Genomic DNA, 17,028 nt, shown 5'->3' on the forward strand with positions numbered 1-17,028 from the left:
AATTTTGTATCACTGTTGACGATTTAAATGTTGGCTTGAAACTGTTTAAACACAAAACTTTCATTTTTACAATCGGTCTTGTTGACTATTTAATTTTCCTGCTTTGGTTCTGTTCGCCAAGCTGGAAGTTTTTGTTGCAAACGTTTCGTCCCCTGTCTAGGTGACATCCTCAGTGCTTGGGAGCCTCCTGTGAAGCGCTTCTGTGGTGTTTCCTCCGGCATTTATAGTGGTCTGTCCCTGCCGCTTCCGGTTGTCAGTTTCAGCTGTCCGCTGTAGTGGCCGGTATATTGGGCCTAGGTCGATGTGTTTGTTGATGGAGTTTGTGGATGAGTGCCATGCTTCTAGGAATTCCCTGGCTGTTCTTTGTTTGGCTTGCCCTATAATGGTAGTGTTGTCCCAGTCGAATTCATGTTGCTTGTCGTCTGCATGTGTGGCTACTAGGGATAGCTGGTCGTGTCGTTTCGTGGCTAGTTGATGTTCGTGGATGCGGATCGTTAGCTGTCTTTCTGTTTGTCCTATATAGTGTTTTGTGCAGTCCTTGCATGGGATTTTGTACACTACATTAGTTTTGCTCATGCTGGGTATCGGGTCCTTCGTTCTGGTGAGTTGTTGTCTGAGTGTGGCTGTTGGTTTGTGTGCTGTTATAAGTCCTAGTGGTCGCAGTAGTCTGGCTGTCAGTTCAGAGATGTTCTTGATGTATGGTAGTGTGGCTAGTCCTTTGGGTTGCGGCATGTCCTCATTCCGTTGTCTTTCCCTTAGGCATCTGTTGATGAAATTGCGAGGATATCCGTTTTTTGGCGAATACCTTGTATAGGTGTTCCTCTTCCTATTTTTGCAGTTCTGGTGTGCTGCAGTGTGTTGTGGCCCTTTTGAATAGTGTCTTGATGCAACTTTGTTTGTGTGTATTGGGGTGGTTGCTTTCATAGTTCAGGACTTGGTCTGTGTGTGTGGCTTTCCTGTATACCTTTGTGGTGAATTCTCCGTTTGGTGTTCTCTGTACCCTCATGTCTAGGAATGGGAGTTGGTTGTCCTTTTCTACCTCTCTAGTGAATCGGATTCCTGTGAGTGTGGAGTTGATGATCCGGTGTGTATTCTCTATTTCCGTGTTTTTAATGATTACAAAGGTATCATCAATGTATCTGACCCAGAGTTTGGGTTGAATTTGTGGTAAGACTGTTTGTTCTAACCTTTGCATTACTGCTTCTGCTATGAGTCCCGAGATTGGTGAACCCATGGGTGTTCCGTTGATTTGTTCGTATATCTGGTTGTTGAATGTAAAGTGTGTTATGAGGCACAAGTCCAGTAGTTTAAGTATGCTGTCTTTGTTGATGGGTTCAACGTCCTGTTGTCTGTTATGTCTGTTCAGCAGGTTGGCTATTGTTTCTCTGGCTCGGGTTTTGTCAATAGAGGTGAACAATGCCGTTACATATAATGAGACCATGGTTTCTTCCTTGTCTATGTGTATATTTCTGATGATGTCCAAGAATTCCTGTGTTGATTGTATAGAGTGTCTGAAACACCTGATCAGCAGCTCATTATTATATCAGAAATTTGCACTGTTGGTTAATTTGCAATTTTGCTCTGTGCTCCATCAAACTCCCTCTCTCTGAAACTGCTGGTTGCCTTCTGTTTTCAGACTGGGCTGATGGTGGCCTGTTACCAGGGGTTCATGGACATTGTCTTTCTATTGGCTGGATGCCCCCATCTTGATGTCAACTGGCAGGACAAAGAAGGCAACACAGCTCTGATTATTGCAACACAAGCAGGTAAGAACTGGTTTGCCCACTGTATTTATTATTTCCAGTGCATTCTGACACCAGTGCATCTGTGTCACCTCTCCATTATTCCCAATTTGGTTCCCAGTAGTTGAGGAGGTAGAAGCCAACCTGCTGTCAGACCTGTTCCAGTGCAATCCCACATTTTCATTTGGATGCATCAGTTATGTGAAAGAGGAACTCCCCCTACCTTATTAATTTTATTTTGTACTTGATGATTTCTAAATGGCTGCCCCCATTTCCCATAATGCAACTGATCTGCTAGCCCAGAGTGGTTCCAGTCCATCATCCCATTTGATTGTGATGACCTCTGATTGTGACTGCAAATAAAGCTAGTTTCTGTTATACCCGTGAAACATGGACACAGAAGTAAAGGAAATGGTCATCCCCATCCTTTTTTAATTAAACACATCTAGCATTACCAGTGGCAACCAAAGCTGTTGTTTCTTTCAAGGCATTTTGGTTCAGCAGTCGGTGTGAAAACCGTAATTACTGTGGCTACACTTGGCCTTCCATCATTGGGTTGCTCTGCAAGTAATAGTTCCAAAAAGCAGCATGAAAAGAAACATAGCAGTCCCAGCAGAGGATGGGGTCACTGTACTGTAGTATTGCAACCACAGCAACAAAGAGAAATTTATCATTGACTTTAGCATTCAACAAGAGTAATAGTCTTGACATATAACCAGAAGCCTTTTAGTTAAAAGCTTAAAGTAATTAGTTGGATCAGCTGTCAATGCACTGAAGGCCATTCAGTTCTGCCTCCTGTGATGTAATAGTTCTGCAATGATGGAGGTGGCTCATGATCAATGGTGCTTTTTATCAATGCTAATGATTAATTCAGACGAGTACAGTCATTTATAATTAATGCCTAACAGAGTGTACTGTTGAAGAATGGAAGTGACATGCTAGTGTACTGGGCATGACCTGGTTGTAACAACCTGAATACAGAAGAGATCACTCTCTTGCCCACTGAAAGCCTGTGTTTTCCCCACTTTGCTCACCACGCAACATCAGATTCCCGAGGACAGCATTCCTTATGGAGGCCTATGTTCACTCAAATCGAGGTGGACTGGGATACCAGTATGAGTTAAAGTTCATAAGAAAATGTAATATTTAGTTTAAAGGCAAGAAGTTAGGTTCTAAAAATAGTATTTTAAACCTGAATAAAGATAAATACAGAGGTATGAAGGTATAGCTAGCTGAAATAAATGTGAAACCAGTTTAAATGGTAGCAGAGCAGACTGTTAAGTCAATATTTAATAACTTGCAGCAAAGATTTAACCCGGCAAGAGAGAGACTCATTGAGAAAGTTGTATCTTCAGTGGCTAAATATTTAAGTTATGGACAGTAGCAAATTGAAATAAACACAGTACAAATCTGCAAAATTTGATGGTAGATCAAAAATTTGTCCAATTTTAAAAACGAACAAAGATGACAGAAGAAATAGTAAAGAAGGAGAAAGAGTGTGAGAGAAAACTAGTTAGTAATAGCAAACCAATGAGTTTCTACAATTATTTCAGGAGGAAAAGAATAAAGCCTCTGGAGGATGTCTGGTGAATTTATAATGTTAACCAAGGAAATGGTGAAGGCAAAGTAGTTTGTGTTTGTCTTCGCTGTAGAAGCTTCTGAAAACCTCCCAAAAATACTTGAAAATGAAAGGCCCATGATGTAGAGGTTCTGGTGTCGAACTGGGATGGACAAAGTCTGAAGTCTCATGACACCAGGTTATAGTCCAACAGGTTTATTTGAAATCACAAGCTTTCAGAGCCCTGCTGCTTCATCAGTTGAAGTGGGAAAATCACTTCACCTGAAGATAGAGCAGCGCTCCGAAAGCTTGTGATTTCAAATAAACCTGTTGGACTATAACCTAGTATCATTGACATTTGACTTCGAAAATGAAAAGGTGGGTGAGATGGGGGAATGTAAAAAAATCAACATCGTCAGGTGTATGGAGAATTATTATTCCTAAAGTTAAAAAGGGGTTGCTGGAAAAGTGCAGCAGGTCAGGCAGCATCCAAGGAGCAGGAGAATCGACGTTTCGGGCATAAGCCCTTCTTCAGGAATGAGGAATGTGTGTACAGCAGGCTCAGATAAAAGGTAGGGAGGAGGGACTTGGGGGAGGGGCGTTGGAAATGCGATAGGTGGAAGGAGGTCAAGGTGAGGGTGATAGGCCAGAGTGGGGGTGGGGGCAGAGAGGTCAGGAAGAAGATTGCAGGTTAGGAAGGCGGTGCTGAGTTCGAGGGATTTGACTGAGACAAGGTGGGAGGAGGGGAAATGAGGAAACTGGAGAAATCTGAGTTCATCCCTTGTGGTTGGAGGGTTCCTAGGCGCAAGATGAGGCACTCTTCCTCCAACCGTCGTGTTGCTATGGTCTGCGATGGAGGAGTCCAAGGACCTGCATGTCCTTGGTGGAGTGGGAGGGGGAGTTGAAGTGTTGAGCCACGGGGTGGTTGGGTTGATTGGTCCGGGTGTCCCAGAGGTGCTCTCTGAAACGTTCCGCAAGTAGGCGGCCTGTCTCCCCAATATAGAGGAGGTGCAACGGATGCAATAAATGATGTGTGTGGAGGTGCAGGTGAATTTGTGGCGGATATGGAAGGATCCCTTGGGGCCTTGGAGGGAAGTAAGGGGGGGAGGTGTGGGCGCACGTTTTGCATTTCTTGCGGTTGCAGGGGAAGGTGCTGGGAGTGGAGGTTGGGTTGGTGGGGGGTGTGGACCTGACAAGGGAGTCACGGTGGGAGTGGTCTTTTCGGAACGCTGATAGGGGAGAGGAGGGAAATATATCCTGTGGTGGGGTCCGTTTGGAGGTGGCGGAAATGACGACGGATGATACACTGTATATGGAGGTTGGTGGGGTGGTAGGTGAGGACCAGTGGGGTTCTGTCCTGGTGGCGATTGGAGGGGCGGGGCTCAAGGGCGGAGGAGCAGGAAGTGGAGGAGATGCGTCGATCATGTCTGTGGGGAAATTGCGGTCTTTGAAGAAGGAGGCCATCTGGGTTGTACGGTATTGGAACTGGTCCTCCTGGGAACAGATGCGGCGGAGACGAAGGAATTGGGAATATGGAATGGCGTTTTTACAGGGGGCAGGGTGGGAGGAGGTGTAGTCTAGGTAGCTGTGGGAGTCGGTCGGTTTATAGTAAATGTCCGTGTTGATTCGGTCGCCTGAGATAGAAATGGAAAGGTCTAGGAAGGGGAGGGAGGAGCCTAAGATGATCCAGGTGAATTTGAGGTCGGGGTGGAAGGTGTTGGTAAAGTGGATGAACTGTTCAACCTCCTCGTGGGAGCATGAGGCAGCGCCGAAACAGTCATCAATGTAGCGGAGGAAAAGGGGGGGGTGGTGTCAGTGTAGCTGCGGAAGATGGACTGTTCCATGCCCATGCGGGTGCCCATGGCTACTCCTTTGGTTTGGAGGAAGTGGGAGGATTGGAAAGAGAAGTTGTTCAGGGTGAGGACCAGTTCAGTCAGTCAAAGGAGGGTGTCAGTGGAAGGGTACTGGTTGGTACGGCGGGAAAGGAAGAAGCGGAGGGCTTTGAGTCCTTCCTGATGGGGGATGGAGGTGTACAGGGACTGGATGTCCATGGTGAAGATAAGGTGTTGGGGACCGGGGAAGCGAAAATCATGGAGGAGGTGGAGGGCGTGGGTGGTGTCCTGAACGTAGGTGGGGAGTTCTTGGACTAAGGGGGACAGGACCGTTTTGAGGAATGCAGAGATGAGTTCGGTAGGGCAGGAGCAGGCTGAGACAATGGGTCGGCCGGGGCAGTCAGGTTTGTGGATTTTGGGCAGGAGGTAGAAACGGGCGGTGCGGAGTTGTGGGACTATGAGATTGGAGGCGGTGGATGGGAGATCCCCTGAGGTGATGAGATTATGGATGGTCTGGGACAAAGTTGACAAAGTTGACAAGTTTCCAGCACTGTGTTGCCTGCACCTGAGGGATTTATAGATTATAGGGATAATAATCTTTCTTAATACCTCAGATTTCAGAAGGTCCAAATAGATTGGGGTGGTAGTGGTGATGTGGGGGGGGGTGAGCGGGGTGGAGAAAAGTTAATGTAACAACTTTATTCAAGAAATAAGAAAGTAGGAAAGCAGGTCAGTTAGATTAATATCTGTTGTATTAAGGGTTTAGAGCAAGATATTTAGAAAATTGTAATGTGATTAGGCAAAGCTAGCATTGTATTGGGATAGGGAAATCATGTTTAACTAATTTATTACTGTTTTTTGAGGATGTAACAGGTGGTGTATGTATGGGGGACCATTGGATGTGATGATATTTGGATTTTTAAACACTATTTGATAAGGTGCCACATCCAATGTTATTATACAAGAGCACATGATGTAAGATGTAACATAATAGCACAAAGGAAGGATTGATTAACTAATAAAAGGTAGAGTAGTGATAAACCTGTCTTTTTCGGGTTGGCAAGCTGTAGCAAGTTGAATGGCGGGGAACAATGCTGGGCCTCAACAATTTAAAATCCACATCAATGTTTTGCATGAGGGGGCTGTTGTATGTTAGTGGATTTGCCAATGACACCAAGATAGGTAGGAAAGTATTTTGTCCAGAGACGATAGTCTGAAAAAGGAAATAGACAAATTATATGTGTCGGCAAAAAGAAAGAAGTATAATTGGGAAAATGTGAACATGACCACTTTGGCAGGAAGAATTGAAAAGCAGCATAATCTTTAAGTGTGTAGAAATCAGTATTACAGAGGGATCTGGGTAACCTGGTACATGAGCAATAACATGTTAGTATGCAAGTATGGCAAATGATTGCTTGGTAGTGCATTGCTCAACCTTGGTTAAAGGACAAATGAAGTTGAATCTTTTTATCTTGCATTAATTAGGACTAGAATGCAAGAAACCATACTTGGAAAAGAAGTATCTTTGACTTTCTCGCTCAGTTATTTTAGTCTTTAAGTCTTGTTTACTGACAATTGTATTCCGTTTGATGTGCCAGAAAATGGTTGTCACCCAAACAGCATATTTGTGCAGAGCCTGTTTGGTATATTCATGACACTCATAATAACACAGATTCATCAAGTAGTCCTTTAGGTTAATGTGTATACATCACAATGCTCAGACACGATCAATTTAGATGTCAGCGATTGACCTTCATTAATATGACCAGAACTGTGAAAATAATCTGATGTAAGCCTATTAACTTGAGATGTTGGTCCTGATTTTTGTGAATGAGGTGGGAAGGCTGAGTTGGGAAGCTTCTCAAGCTGACATCTCTGTCTCCTTTTAAAAAGGTGCCAGCCCCTAAGACCACGCTGCTAAGCATTTATGTCAGGGTAGAGGCAAAGTCAAGAGCAAATGCATGTACACAAATATGGGCTGTATACAATAATCATTGGTACCAATCTGGCTTCATTGCAATCCAGGAGAGAACACGTTGATAGAAATTCAGCAATGCCGGTGAAATGCTGAGCTCAGTGAGATTGTGACTCTAACACTGGGATCAATTCACTCATACAGTGATCTCAGTTAAAATAATTGATAGTATCCTTTTGGGTCACCTTTTTTTTGTGAATTCTTTATGTGAGCATTGCTGACAAGGCCAGCATTTGTTGTTCATCCCTAACGGCCCTTGAGATCAATAGTAATCAGATAGCTGTTGCAATTGTCATTATTGTTTACAAGCAAAGAAATTGGCCAGTGGAAATCACATGACCATACAGTTCAAGTCTCTTGGTAGCGTCTTGCTGAAGATTGAAAACTTACCTGAAGTTTTGTGTAACACAGAAAATATATATTATAGGCAGTTTAAAGTAGGCAGTGCAAACTGAAGGAACATGCTGTGACATTGTCAGACACAGATACCAGTTAACAGAAGCATGACAATAAATATAAAGCAGTAATTTAATCTGGCAGTTGTGCTGAGATTGCAAACCACCAAAGCTAAGCTCAGGTGGTTTCTGCTCATCAGTAGAACCCAGAGACTGATTTATGATCTTAATCTCATGGCGTTTCCAAGTTTTTTTTTAAGAGACAAAGCAGTTTCTCAAGCAGTGACTGGAAATTGTTAGCCTGAAGCATTACAGGCCTAAAGAAGCCCAGGGAGTGAAGCATAATTATAGGACTAGGCCATCTAACCTGACTCACCATTCAGTTACATCCTCGATCTTCCATATTTTAACTTCATCCCCCCGCCTTTCATCCATTTCAGTCTTAGTTTTGATATTTGACCAATCTCTAAAGCTTTTCGGAGGAGGGATTTCTAGATGTCCGTCACGTTTTATATGAATATGTTCTTAACTCACTCCTGAATGGGTAGCTTGAATTTTAAGGTTGTGTCTTCCTTGTTCTGGACTCTCCATCACAGGAACTGATTTCTTTACGTCTAACCTATTAATTGTCTTAAATACGTTGATTAGATCACCCTGTTGAGGAAATACACAGTATATGTCTTTCTGGAGGTGCTGTCCCAGATGGGGCTTAAGCAAAGCTCTGTACAACTGTAGGGTTCCTCCCACTTCTTTGGATTAGAAAAGTCCAAGGAATGGACCAGAGAAGTGAAGCAGCACAGTGATGGTTAAGGAACTGAATCTGAACAAAGAGGAAATTATATAGTTTGTGAATGTGAAGAGAGCAGTAGAGAGAAGGAGAGAATGTGAAGGGAGGAAATGGGGCAGAGACAGAATGGGACAATGTCCTGGGAAGAATCGCGGTTGTTGGAGCTGGAGATCATGATTGAGAGACATTGCTGTCAGTTGACATTAACAAATGCTGTGTTCTCCTGAATTTACCTGACCTCATTTACCCCTACAAGAGTAGGGAATTCAAGGCTGACACACACTTCAAAATTGAGAATCTTTGTCAATGTATGATTGGTGGACTGTCAGTATGCAGTTGATGAACCGTGCCTGAGTTTGAGCTGGAGCTGGTAGATTGCTGATTGTTATCTGTTATAAGCAAACTGAATGAAATGTTCCTGTTATGTCTGGACACTATCTCTCCTGAACAAATTCCTGATTTCCTCTGGGAGTACGAATGGGGAGTGAAATGATACCTGGTTGACGTCTAGCGGTGACAGTAAAATTCTGTGCCTCTGAGACCTTTGAAAATCAACATTAAATTTACTTTAAATTATCTGTGGGGCAGAGACTGGGAGCAATTGACAAACCAATATTATTAAGCCAGAGAGTGTTCAGAAGATATTTACTAGGATGTTGCCAGGAATAGAAGGTTTGAGTTATGCAGAGGCTGGATAGGCTGAAACCTTTTTCACCAGAGAATAGGAGGTTGAAGGGTGACCTTATAGAGGTTTATAAAATCATGAAGGGTGTAGATAATGTGAATTGTAGGTGAATTTTTGCTAGTGTGGGGGATTTCAATATTAGGGAATGTATTTTTAAGGTAAGAGGAGAACGATAACAAAGGGGCAATTTTTTTACACGGTGTGGTTCATGTATGGAACAAACCTCCAGAGGAAATGGTGGATGTGAGTATAGTTACAATGTTTAAAAGACATTTAGGTAAGTACATGAATAAGAAGTGTTTGGAGGGCTATGGGTCAAGAGCCGGCAGGTGGGACTATGTTTGGGATAATGGTCAGCATGGACTGGTTGGACCAAATGGTCTGTTTCCGTGTTCTATGACTTTATGAACATTCGTTCACCTTTTGCATATTACTTCTATGGAGACAGTGGTTCAGTCATTCAGGACCATTACAATATCTATCCTCCCATAACCGGTTTCATACATTATAATGTATAACAGAGATTCATATTTCTTTCTATGATAACCCTTCCACCCATGCATTGTCATCAGGGAATCTCACAGTGCTGTCAGAGGCCAGCAATGATGATTACCCAATTAGTCTGAATCATCTCCCATAACCCAGCAACTTTTTCTTTTCCCTTTTTGAAGTGAATATTCAGTTTCCTTTTGAAAGTTACCATTCATCGTATTTCCACCACCTATTCTGGCATTATAACAACATACTGCATATATTAAAAAAAATGTCTTCTCTTCCCTGGTTCTTTTGCCCAATTAATTTAAAATATGTCTATTGCTGTGCATGTAAATTCACACATCTAGAACAAACTTACATAGATTCAAAATCATAGAGTTCCTAGAGCGTGGGAGTAGGCCATTCGGCCCATCAAATCCACACAGACCCTCCAAAGAGCAAACCATCCCATGTAACCCTGCATTTCCCATGGTTAACTCACCTAGCCTGCACATCCCCCAACACTATGGGCAAGTTAGCAATCCACTGAGCCTGCACATCCTTTGGACTGTGGTAGGAAACCGGAGCACCCACTGAAAGTTCAAACAGACATGGGGAGAATGTGCAAATTACACACAGTCAGCTGAGGATGGATTGGAATCTTGGTCCCTGACATGTGAGGCAGCAGTGCTAATCACTGGTGGCACGTGTTTGGCACTGTGGGTCAGTGGCCAGCATTGCTACCTCATAGCGCCAGAGACCCTGGTTTGATTTCAGCCATGGGCGTCTGTGTGAAGTTTGCATATTCTCCCCATGTCTGTGTGGGTTTCCTCCCACAGTCCAAAGATTAGTTGGATTGGCCATGGGAAACGCAGGGATAGGGTAGAGGGTGGCTCTAGGTGCGAGTTCTTCCAAGGGCCAGTGGGGACTCAATAAAAAAAAATCTAGAAGATAAAATATAGCGCTAAGCATAAAAATTGAAAAAAAAAGGTATGTATTTCTACTTTAACTGTTAAACAAATGCCTGGAGCTTTTATTCATTTTCATGATATGCTGGTAGACTATCGACTGTAATACATAGCTCACTAGAACAGATGAGAACCTGGACTCCTAAGAACAGTCTTACCCTGTGAGCAATTTGTAGTTGTCAAGGGGTTATCCGTGGAAAATTCAATCAGATTGCTTCACCCATCAAGATAGATTATGTAAAATAGAAAACAAAATTTAATGAGCCAATGAGCTGTAGTTCAAATGATTTGACCAGCCAACACAATAAGTAACAAAAACAGAAACTGCTGGAGAAACTCAGCAGGTTTGGCAGCATCTGCGGTGAGAAAGCAGAGTCAACCTGCTGTGTTTCTCTGGCAATTTTAGATTTCCAGTTTCTACAGTTCTTTGTTTATTAAATTCCTAAGAAATCTGTCTCCTAAGAACAGACAGGTTTCACAATGCTGAGGTTTCTGCTGGGGATACATTGGCGGTATGGTCTGGATATTGTACCTTGTTTGCAAAGGGTAAATTACACCCAGGTTTCTGCATTTGTCTGTTAGCAAAGGTTAGAATTTGCCATCTCTCATGAATCAGCACACTTGAGCAGTTTAATCAATTTATGACTGGAACACAATGTCCTTCAGCATCACAAGGAGCAGCTGAAGTGCCAGGAACTTTGCAACACTGCAGTTGGCTGATGATCTTGGCGTTACTTTTTAATTGGCTTCAATTGATTACTGGTCACTGCAGTCTTCAATTCATCAATTACTGCCACAGACGACACATCCTTGTGGCTTTTAATTGCAGATCCTTGATTACCAAAGGCAGATAGTCTAAATTAATCAAAGTTGAACTGTAAGTAAGTTAAACTGCAGTTGCAGCAACTGGAAATACACCACACCTAGGTCAGGTTGCAATTGACCTACTGGTCACTGCACATCCAGTAATTAACACTGGATTCATGTAACCACCCCTACCTATATACCACTACACCCAATCCACTTGGGCTTAATAAGATAAACTCATCCAAACTGGCACAATTATGAGATAATGCTGTGGCTTTAAGAGGTTATTTTGTTCTTTTTTTGAAAAAGGTTTTAAAACAGAGGTGTTGAGCTGTCTAATTGGAAAGCCAGCAAAGTAAATAACTTGTGAGGCCTTGGGTTTCTTTTAAAAGTTGGAACAATACAAGCAGCCTGAAGGGATGTGGTCAAACTCCCACAGAACCAGGATCTTTTGTTTCACTTTTAGTAGTTGCTATTGGGGCCTTGAAGCGAAAGCTGTTCTTTTCCTCTCTTGGTTACAAACACAAACTGTGGGTTCTCTACCTGCCGTAGAAATTGCATGTAAGATATCTGTTTTCTGAAATTGACTTTTGCCAAGAGTGTGTTCACTGACAGTCAGATCTGAAATATAGACCTGTGTTCAAATGGAACAGGCCAGAGGTTTTTCTAATTTTCATTGATGTTGGTAATAAAACTGGTAAGACTATAAAGGTGATTTGTTCCCCCACCCTTTCACTCCCAATTTATGTTTGTGTTGATCCTCATTTACTCACTTTAGGAAATGGAGGAAAATTTACTGTTAAGTTGAGCCTTTTTAAATCCACCTAAGTTCCTTCTGTCACAGTCTCAGGTGGGTGGAAAAATATCTCAGGGCACCAATTTGATGAAGAACTGAAGATTTTTACCTGGTGTACTGGATAATAATTGTTCCTCAATCAAAGCAAAATATCTGGCCATTATCAGATTCCTTTTCATGAGATCTTCAGTACAACAGTCACTTCAACTTCACAGGGGATAAAAGCATTTCATAAAATGCTTGAAGATTTCTGTGCTTTTGAAATGTAACAATAATGCATGTTCTTTCTTGCTATGGTCAGGTAGGTCATCATTCAGTGATGGATTCAAAGCTAGGTTCCAGAAGGGAAACACTGCTTTTTGCTGAAATATTTGTTGTGTGGACTGAGACCATATGATTTGCGGTATGTAAACAGCATTGCACCGTACTTTTGACAGGACACATCACGATCACAAATTGCTTGCTGAGCTATTTTCCCGGAATTGACATCGAGAGGAGGAATGCGCATGGGTTCACTGCCCTGATGAAAGCAGGAATGCAAGGGAAAACAGATTGTGTTAGAGCCCTGATGTTGGCAGGTAGGTACTGACAATCTGCTTGTCTTTGCATTTAGTTCCAATACAATCCTCATTAAAGGTGGAAGGACAAATCAATCAAACTGCTTACAAAGCATATGGAATCCTAGGTTTTGTAAATAGGGAAGTAAAGTTACAAAAGTAAGAGATGCTAAATCTTTATTTTCTTCTTTTTTGTTATATTACATTGAATTCCATGCCCACTGATCCTGGTGTGCCATTGAGAATGTCTCCAACACTGTACAGTATTTTTGCCCAGATTCTTTTTTTTTCCTGTTTTCCATGTTGCAGTACTAAAGGAATGGGCGGCAAGTGTTCTCTGGGCCATGTGACCATTAATTTAAATAGGTAGAACATACTGAACAGAAAAAGTGTTTGAGGACTAGGACTTAAAGTTACATTGGTTACACATTTTGCAACAAATCGTTTGGTTTTACATTTTGTTGTTATTGTACGTTAAGGCTAAGTCATTGTCAGAATTTAAGGAGGAGGGAGGTAAGTTTTTGAAGTATTGGGGATTTGAGGGCGATGAGCAGCTGGCATGAAAGTGGAGCTGAGATGTGGGTAAGATCATCCATGATTGCGCTGAATGGTGGGTAAGGCCAGAAGGGTCAAATGCCCTTCGTCTACATCTATTACTGGATATCACAGTTTAGGAAGGATGTCAATGCATTGGAGACAAAACAGAGGAGATCCTGTGATGAGGAAATTTAGTTATGGAGATGCCAGAATACCTGGGATTTTTATCCTTGAACGTAAAGAGTTAAAGAGAGATTTAATGGGGTATTCAAAATTATGTAAGATTTAGACAGACTAGAAAAAATAATTTAAATAAAAGTACAGGGAAATTCGATAATAGAACAAACTTAAAGGCTTTGTATCTAAGAGTCATAGAGGCATAAAGATGTACAGCATGGAAACAGACCCTTCGATCCAACTCATCCATGCCAACCATATATCCTAATCTAATCTAGTCCCATTTGCCAGCACTTGGCCCATATCCCTCTAAACCCTTCCTATTAATGTACCCATCCAGATGCTTTATAAATGCTGTAAATATACCAGCCTCCACCACTTTCTTTGGCAGCTCATGTAATACGCACACCATCCTCTGTGTGAAAAAGTTGCCCCTTGGGTCCCTTTTATATCTTTCCCCTCTCACCCTGAACCTATGCCCTCTAGTTCTGGACACCCCCCATCCCAGGGAAGAGACCTCATCTGTTTATCCTATCCATGCCCCTTATGATTTGATAAACCTCCATAAGGTCACCCCTCACCTATTCAGCCTCTCCCTGTAGCTCAAATCCTCCAACCCTGAAAAGATACTTGTAAATCTTTTCTGAACCCTTTCAAGTTTCACAACATCTTTCCGATAGGAAGCACACAGTGGTTCCTGTATATCTGCAACATGACCTCCCAACTCCTGTACTCAATACTCTGGCCAATAAAGGAAAACATACCAAACGCCTTCTTCACTATCCTATCTACCTGTAACTCCACTTTCAAGGAGCTATGAACCTGCACTCCAAGGTCTCTTTGTTCATCAGCACTCCCTAGGACCTATTAAGTATATAAGCACTGCTCTGATTTGCTTTTCCAAAATGCAACACCTCACATTTACCTAAAATAAGCTCCTTCTGCCCATTGGCCAATCTGATCAAGATCCCATTGTAATCTGAGGTAACCTTCTTCGCTGTCCACTACACCTTCAACTTTGGTGTCATCTGCAAACTTACTAATTGTACCTTTTATGCTCCCATCCAAATCATTGATATAAATGACAAAAGGTTGTGGACCCAGCACTGATCATTGTAGCATACCACTGGTCACAGGCCTCCAGTCTGAAAAGCAACCCTCAGCACCACCCTCTGTCTTCTACCTTTGAGCCAGTTCTATATCCAAATGGCTAGTTCACCCTGTATTCCATGCGATCTAACCTTGCTAACCAGTCTCCCATGAGGAACTTTGTTGAATGCCTTACTGAAATCCATATAGATCACGTCCACTGCTCTGCCCTCATCAATCCTCTTTGTTACTCCTTCAAAAAACTCATTCAAGTTAGTGAGACATGATTTCCCATGCACAGAGCCATGCTGACTATCCCTAATCAGTCCTTGCCTTTCCAAATACGTGTAAATCCTGTCCCTCAGGATTCCTCCAACAACTTGTCCACCACCGACGTCAGGTTCACTGGTCTGTAGTTCCCTGGCTTGTCTTTACCACCCTTCTTAAATAGTGGTACCCCATTAGCCAACCTCCAGACTTCTGGCACTTCACCTGTGACAATCGCTGATACAAATATCTCAGCAAGAGGCCCAGCAATCACTTCCCTAGCTTCCCACAGAGTTCTAGGGTACACCTGATCAGGTCCTGGGGATTTATCCACTTTTATGCATTTCAATCAAATCAGAAAGTTTGGCTACGACAACAAATTCATGCATTAGGGATAGTTTCCTCGAGCAATATGTTATGGAGCCAATCAGGGAGCAGACTGGCTTGGATCTGGGAATTGGTAATGAGGCAATTTTAATAAATGACCCTCTGAGTAGAAGATCCCTTTGACAGTAGTGATCATAACAATATGGAATTTAATAATCAGTTCAAGAGTGAGAAATTTGGGTTGGAAATAACTGTTTAACTTTAATAAAGAAAATTACAATTAAATGAGGAAAGAGTTACCTCAAGCGATAGATTAGCAGGAATGACAGTAAACAAACAGAGACAGACATTTAAAGAGAGTATTCATGACTCTCAGCAAAAATTCATCCCAATAAGTAAGAAAGATTCTAAAAGAGGGCTAAACCAACCATGGCTCACCAAGCAAATTATGAAGATTATTAAATTGAAAGCGAAGCATACAAGAAGTCCAAAGTCAGTAATAGTCGTGAAGATGGGAAGATGGGATACATTAAGAAGCCAGCAAAGAAGGACTGAAAAGATAATAAATACAGAACAATTAAACTACAAGGGAAAATAGTAAGCAGTATAAAAACTGACAATAAGAGCTTCTTTAAATATATAATAAAGGAAGCGAGGTCAAAGTGAACATAGGCTCCTTAGATGAATAATCTGGGAACACAGGTTTGGGGAACAAGGAAATGGCACAGGAGTTAAACAGATATTTCCATCAGTCTTTATTATGGAAGATACTTTGAACAACAAATTAATACTAAAGAATGCAGGGGAGGAATTAAATGCCATCATCACCACTAAAGAAATAATATGACATAAACTAATGGGATGAAATACGGTTAAGTCCCCTAGCTGTCTTGTTTACATATAGGATCTTAAAAGAGGTAGCTGCAGAGATAGCAGATGCCTTAGTTATAATTTCCCAAAACTCCTTGCATTCTGGAGAAGTATTAGAGGATTAGAAAACTGCTACCCCTATTCAAAAAGAAGTGGGTGGTAGGGGGGGGGGGGGAGGGGGGAGGCGGTGGAAGAAAGCGAATACATATGGGCTAATTAGCCATCTATTATCCAACATCTATTGTCGGAAAAGTATTCGAATCAATTATGGGGCAACTGCCATATCCATGGAATAATTTTCCATGGTTTCAATTACCTACAGTTTACCGCAGCCTGAACATATTATATGGAATGTTCCAGAACCAGGACCAGGGGGCTGCCGGGGAGGTAAATTTCCCATTGAAATGAATGGGTTCACCCCTATCTATGGTATTGGGCTTCTGCGGTAGGTCTTGGAACGTATCCCCGTGGGTGGTGGGGCGGGGACTACTGTATTAAGGAAGTAATAGCAGAACATTAGAAAAATCGTTACCTAATCAAGTAGAGCATGGCTTCATGATAAGGAAATTATCTGATTAATTTATTAGTCTGTTTGAGTTAGTCTCCATGAGAGTGGATGGAGGGGAACCAGAAAATGTCATGTATTTGGACTTCCAGAAAGCACTCGACAAGGTTCCTCAGAAAAGGTTATGTCATCAGATAAGCGCCTGTGGTGTTGGAGGTAGTATTTTGGCATGGATTGAAAAAATTGGCTCATTGGCTGGAAACAGTGAATAGGGATAAGATGTTTTCTTTCAGGTTGGTGACCTGTAATCAGGTATCAGTGCTGGGAACACAACTGTTTACAAGGTGTACAAATGATGTCAAGAAAAGAAGTGACATCATTTGCAGAAATGCCAAATTTGCAGAAAACACAAAAATAGGTGGAAAGGCGAGTACTGAGAAGGATACAGTCTGTTTACAGAGATACATTGATGGGTTAAGTAAATAGGCAAAAGGTTGACAAGTGGAGCGCAATGTGGCAAAATGTGAAGTTAATTTTGGAAATAAGAAAAAAGATGAATATTATTTAAATGGAGAAAAACTAAAGAAAGCTTCAACACAAAAGGACTTTGGGGGTACTTGTGCACAAAACAGGGAAAGACCGGATATAGGTACAGCGGGTAATCAGGAAGACTAATGGAA

The 17,028-nt window shown here is 42.1% G+C and overlaps 1 protein-coding gene across 2 annotated transcripts in view; it reads left to right on the top strand.

Moving 5' to 3' along the window:
• Positions 1 to 17,028, top strand: part of LOC122564412 (ankyrin repeat domain-containing protein 33B-like) — a 43,854-nt gene that overhangs the window by 19,875 nt on the left and 6,951 nt on the right. The window contains exons 2-3 of one of the 2 annotated variants that reach the window (XM_043719237.2): positions 1,637 to 1,766; positions 12,457 to 12,597. In XM_043719237.2, coding sequence (XP_043575172.2) covers positions 1,637 to 1,766; positions 12,457 to 12,597 — 271 coding nt within the window. The remainder of the gene's footprint in view (positions 1 to 1,636; positions 1,767 to 12,456; positions 12,598 to 17,028) is intronic. The other variant, XM_043719238.2, reaches the window with a different exon arrangement.

This window comes from Chiloscyllium plagiosum, unplaced genomic scaffold, assembly GCF_037043375.1.
Source record: "Chiloscyllium plagiosum isolate Xiang-an unplaced genomic scaffold, Cpla_swu_hap1 HiC_scaffold_34, whole genome shotgun sequence".
NCBI classification, from domain to species: Eukaryota; Metazoa; Chordata; class Chondrichthyes; order Orectolobiformes; family Hemiscylliidae; genus Chiloscyllium; species Chiloscyllium plagiosum.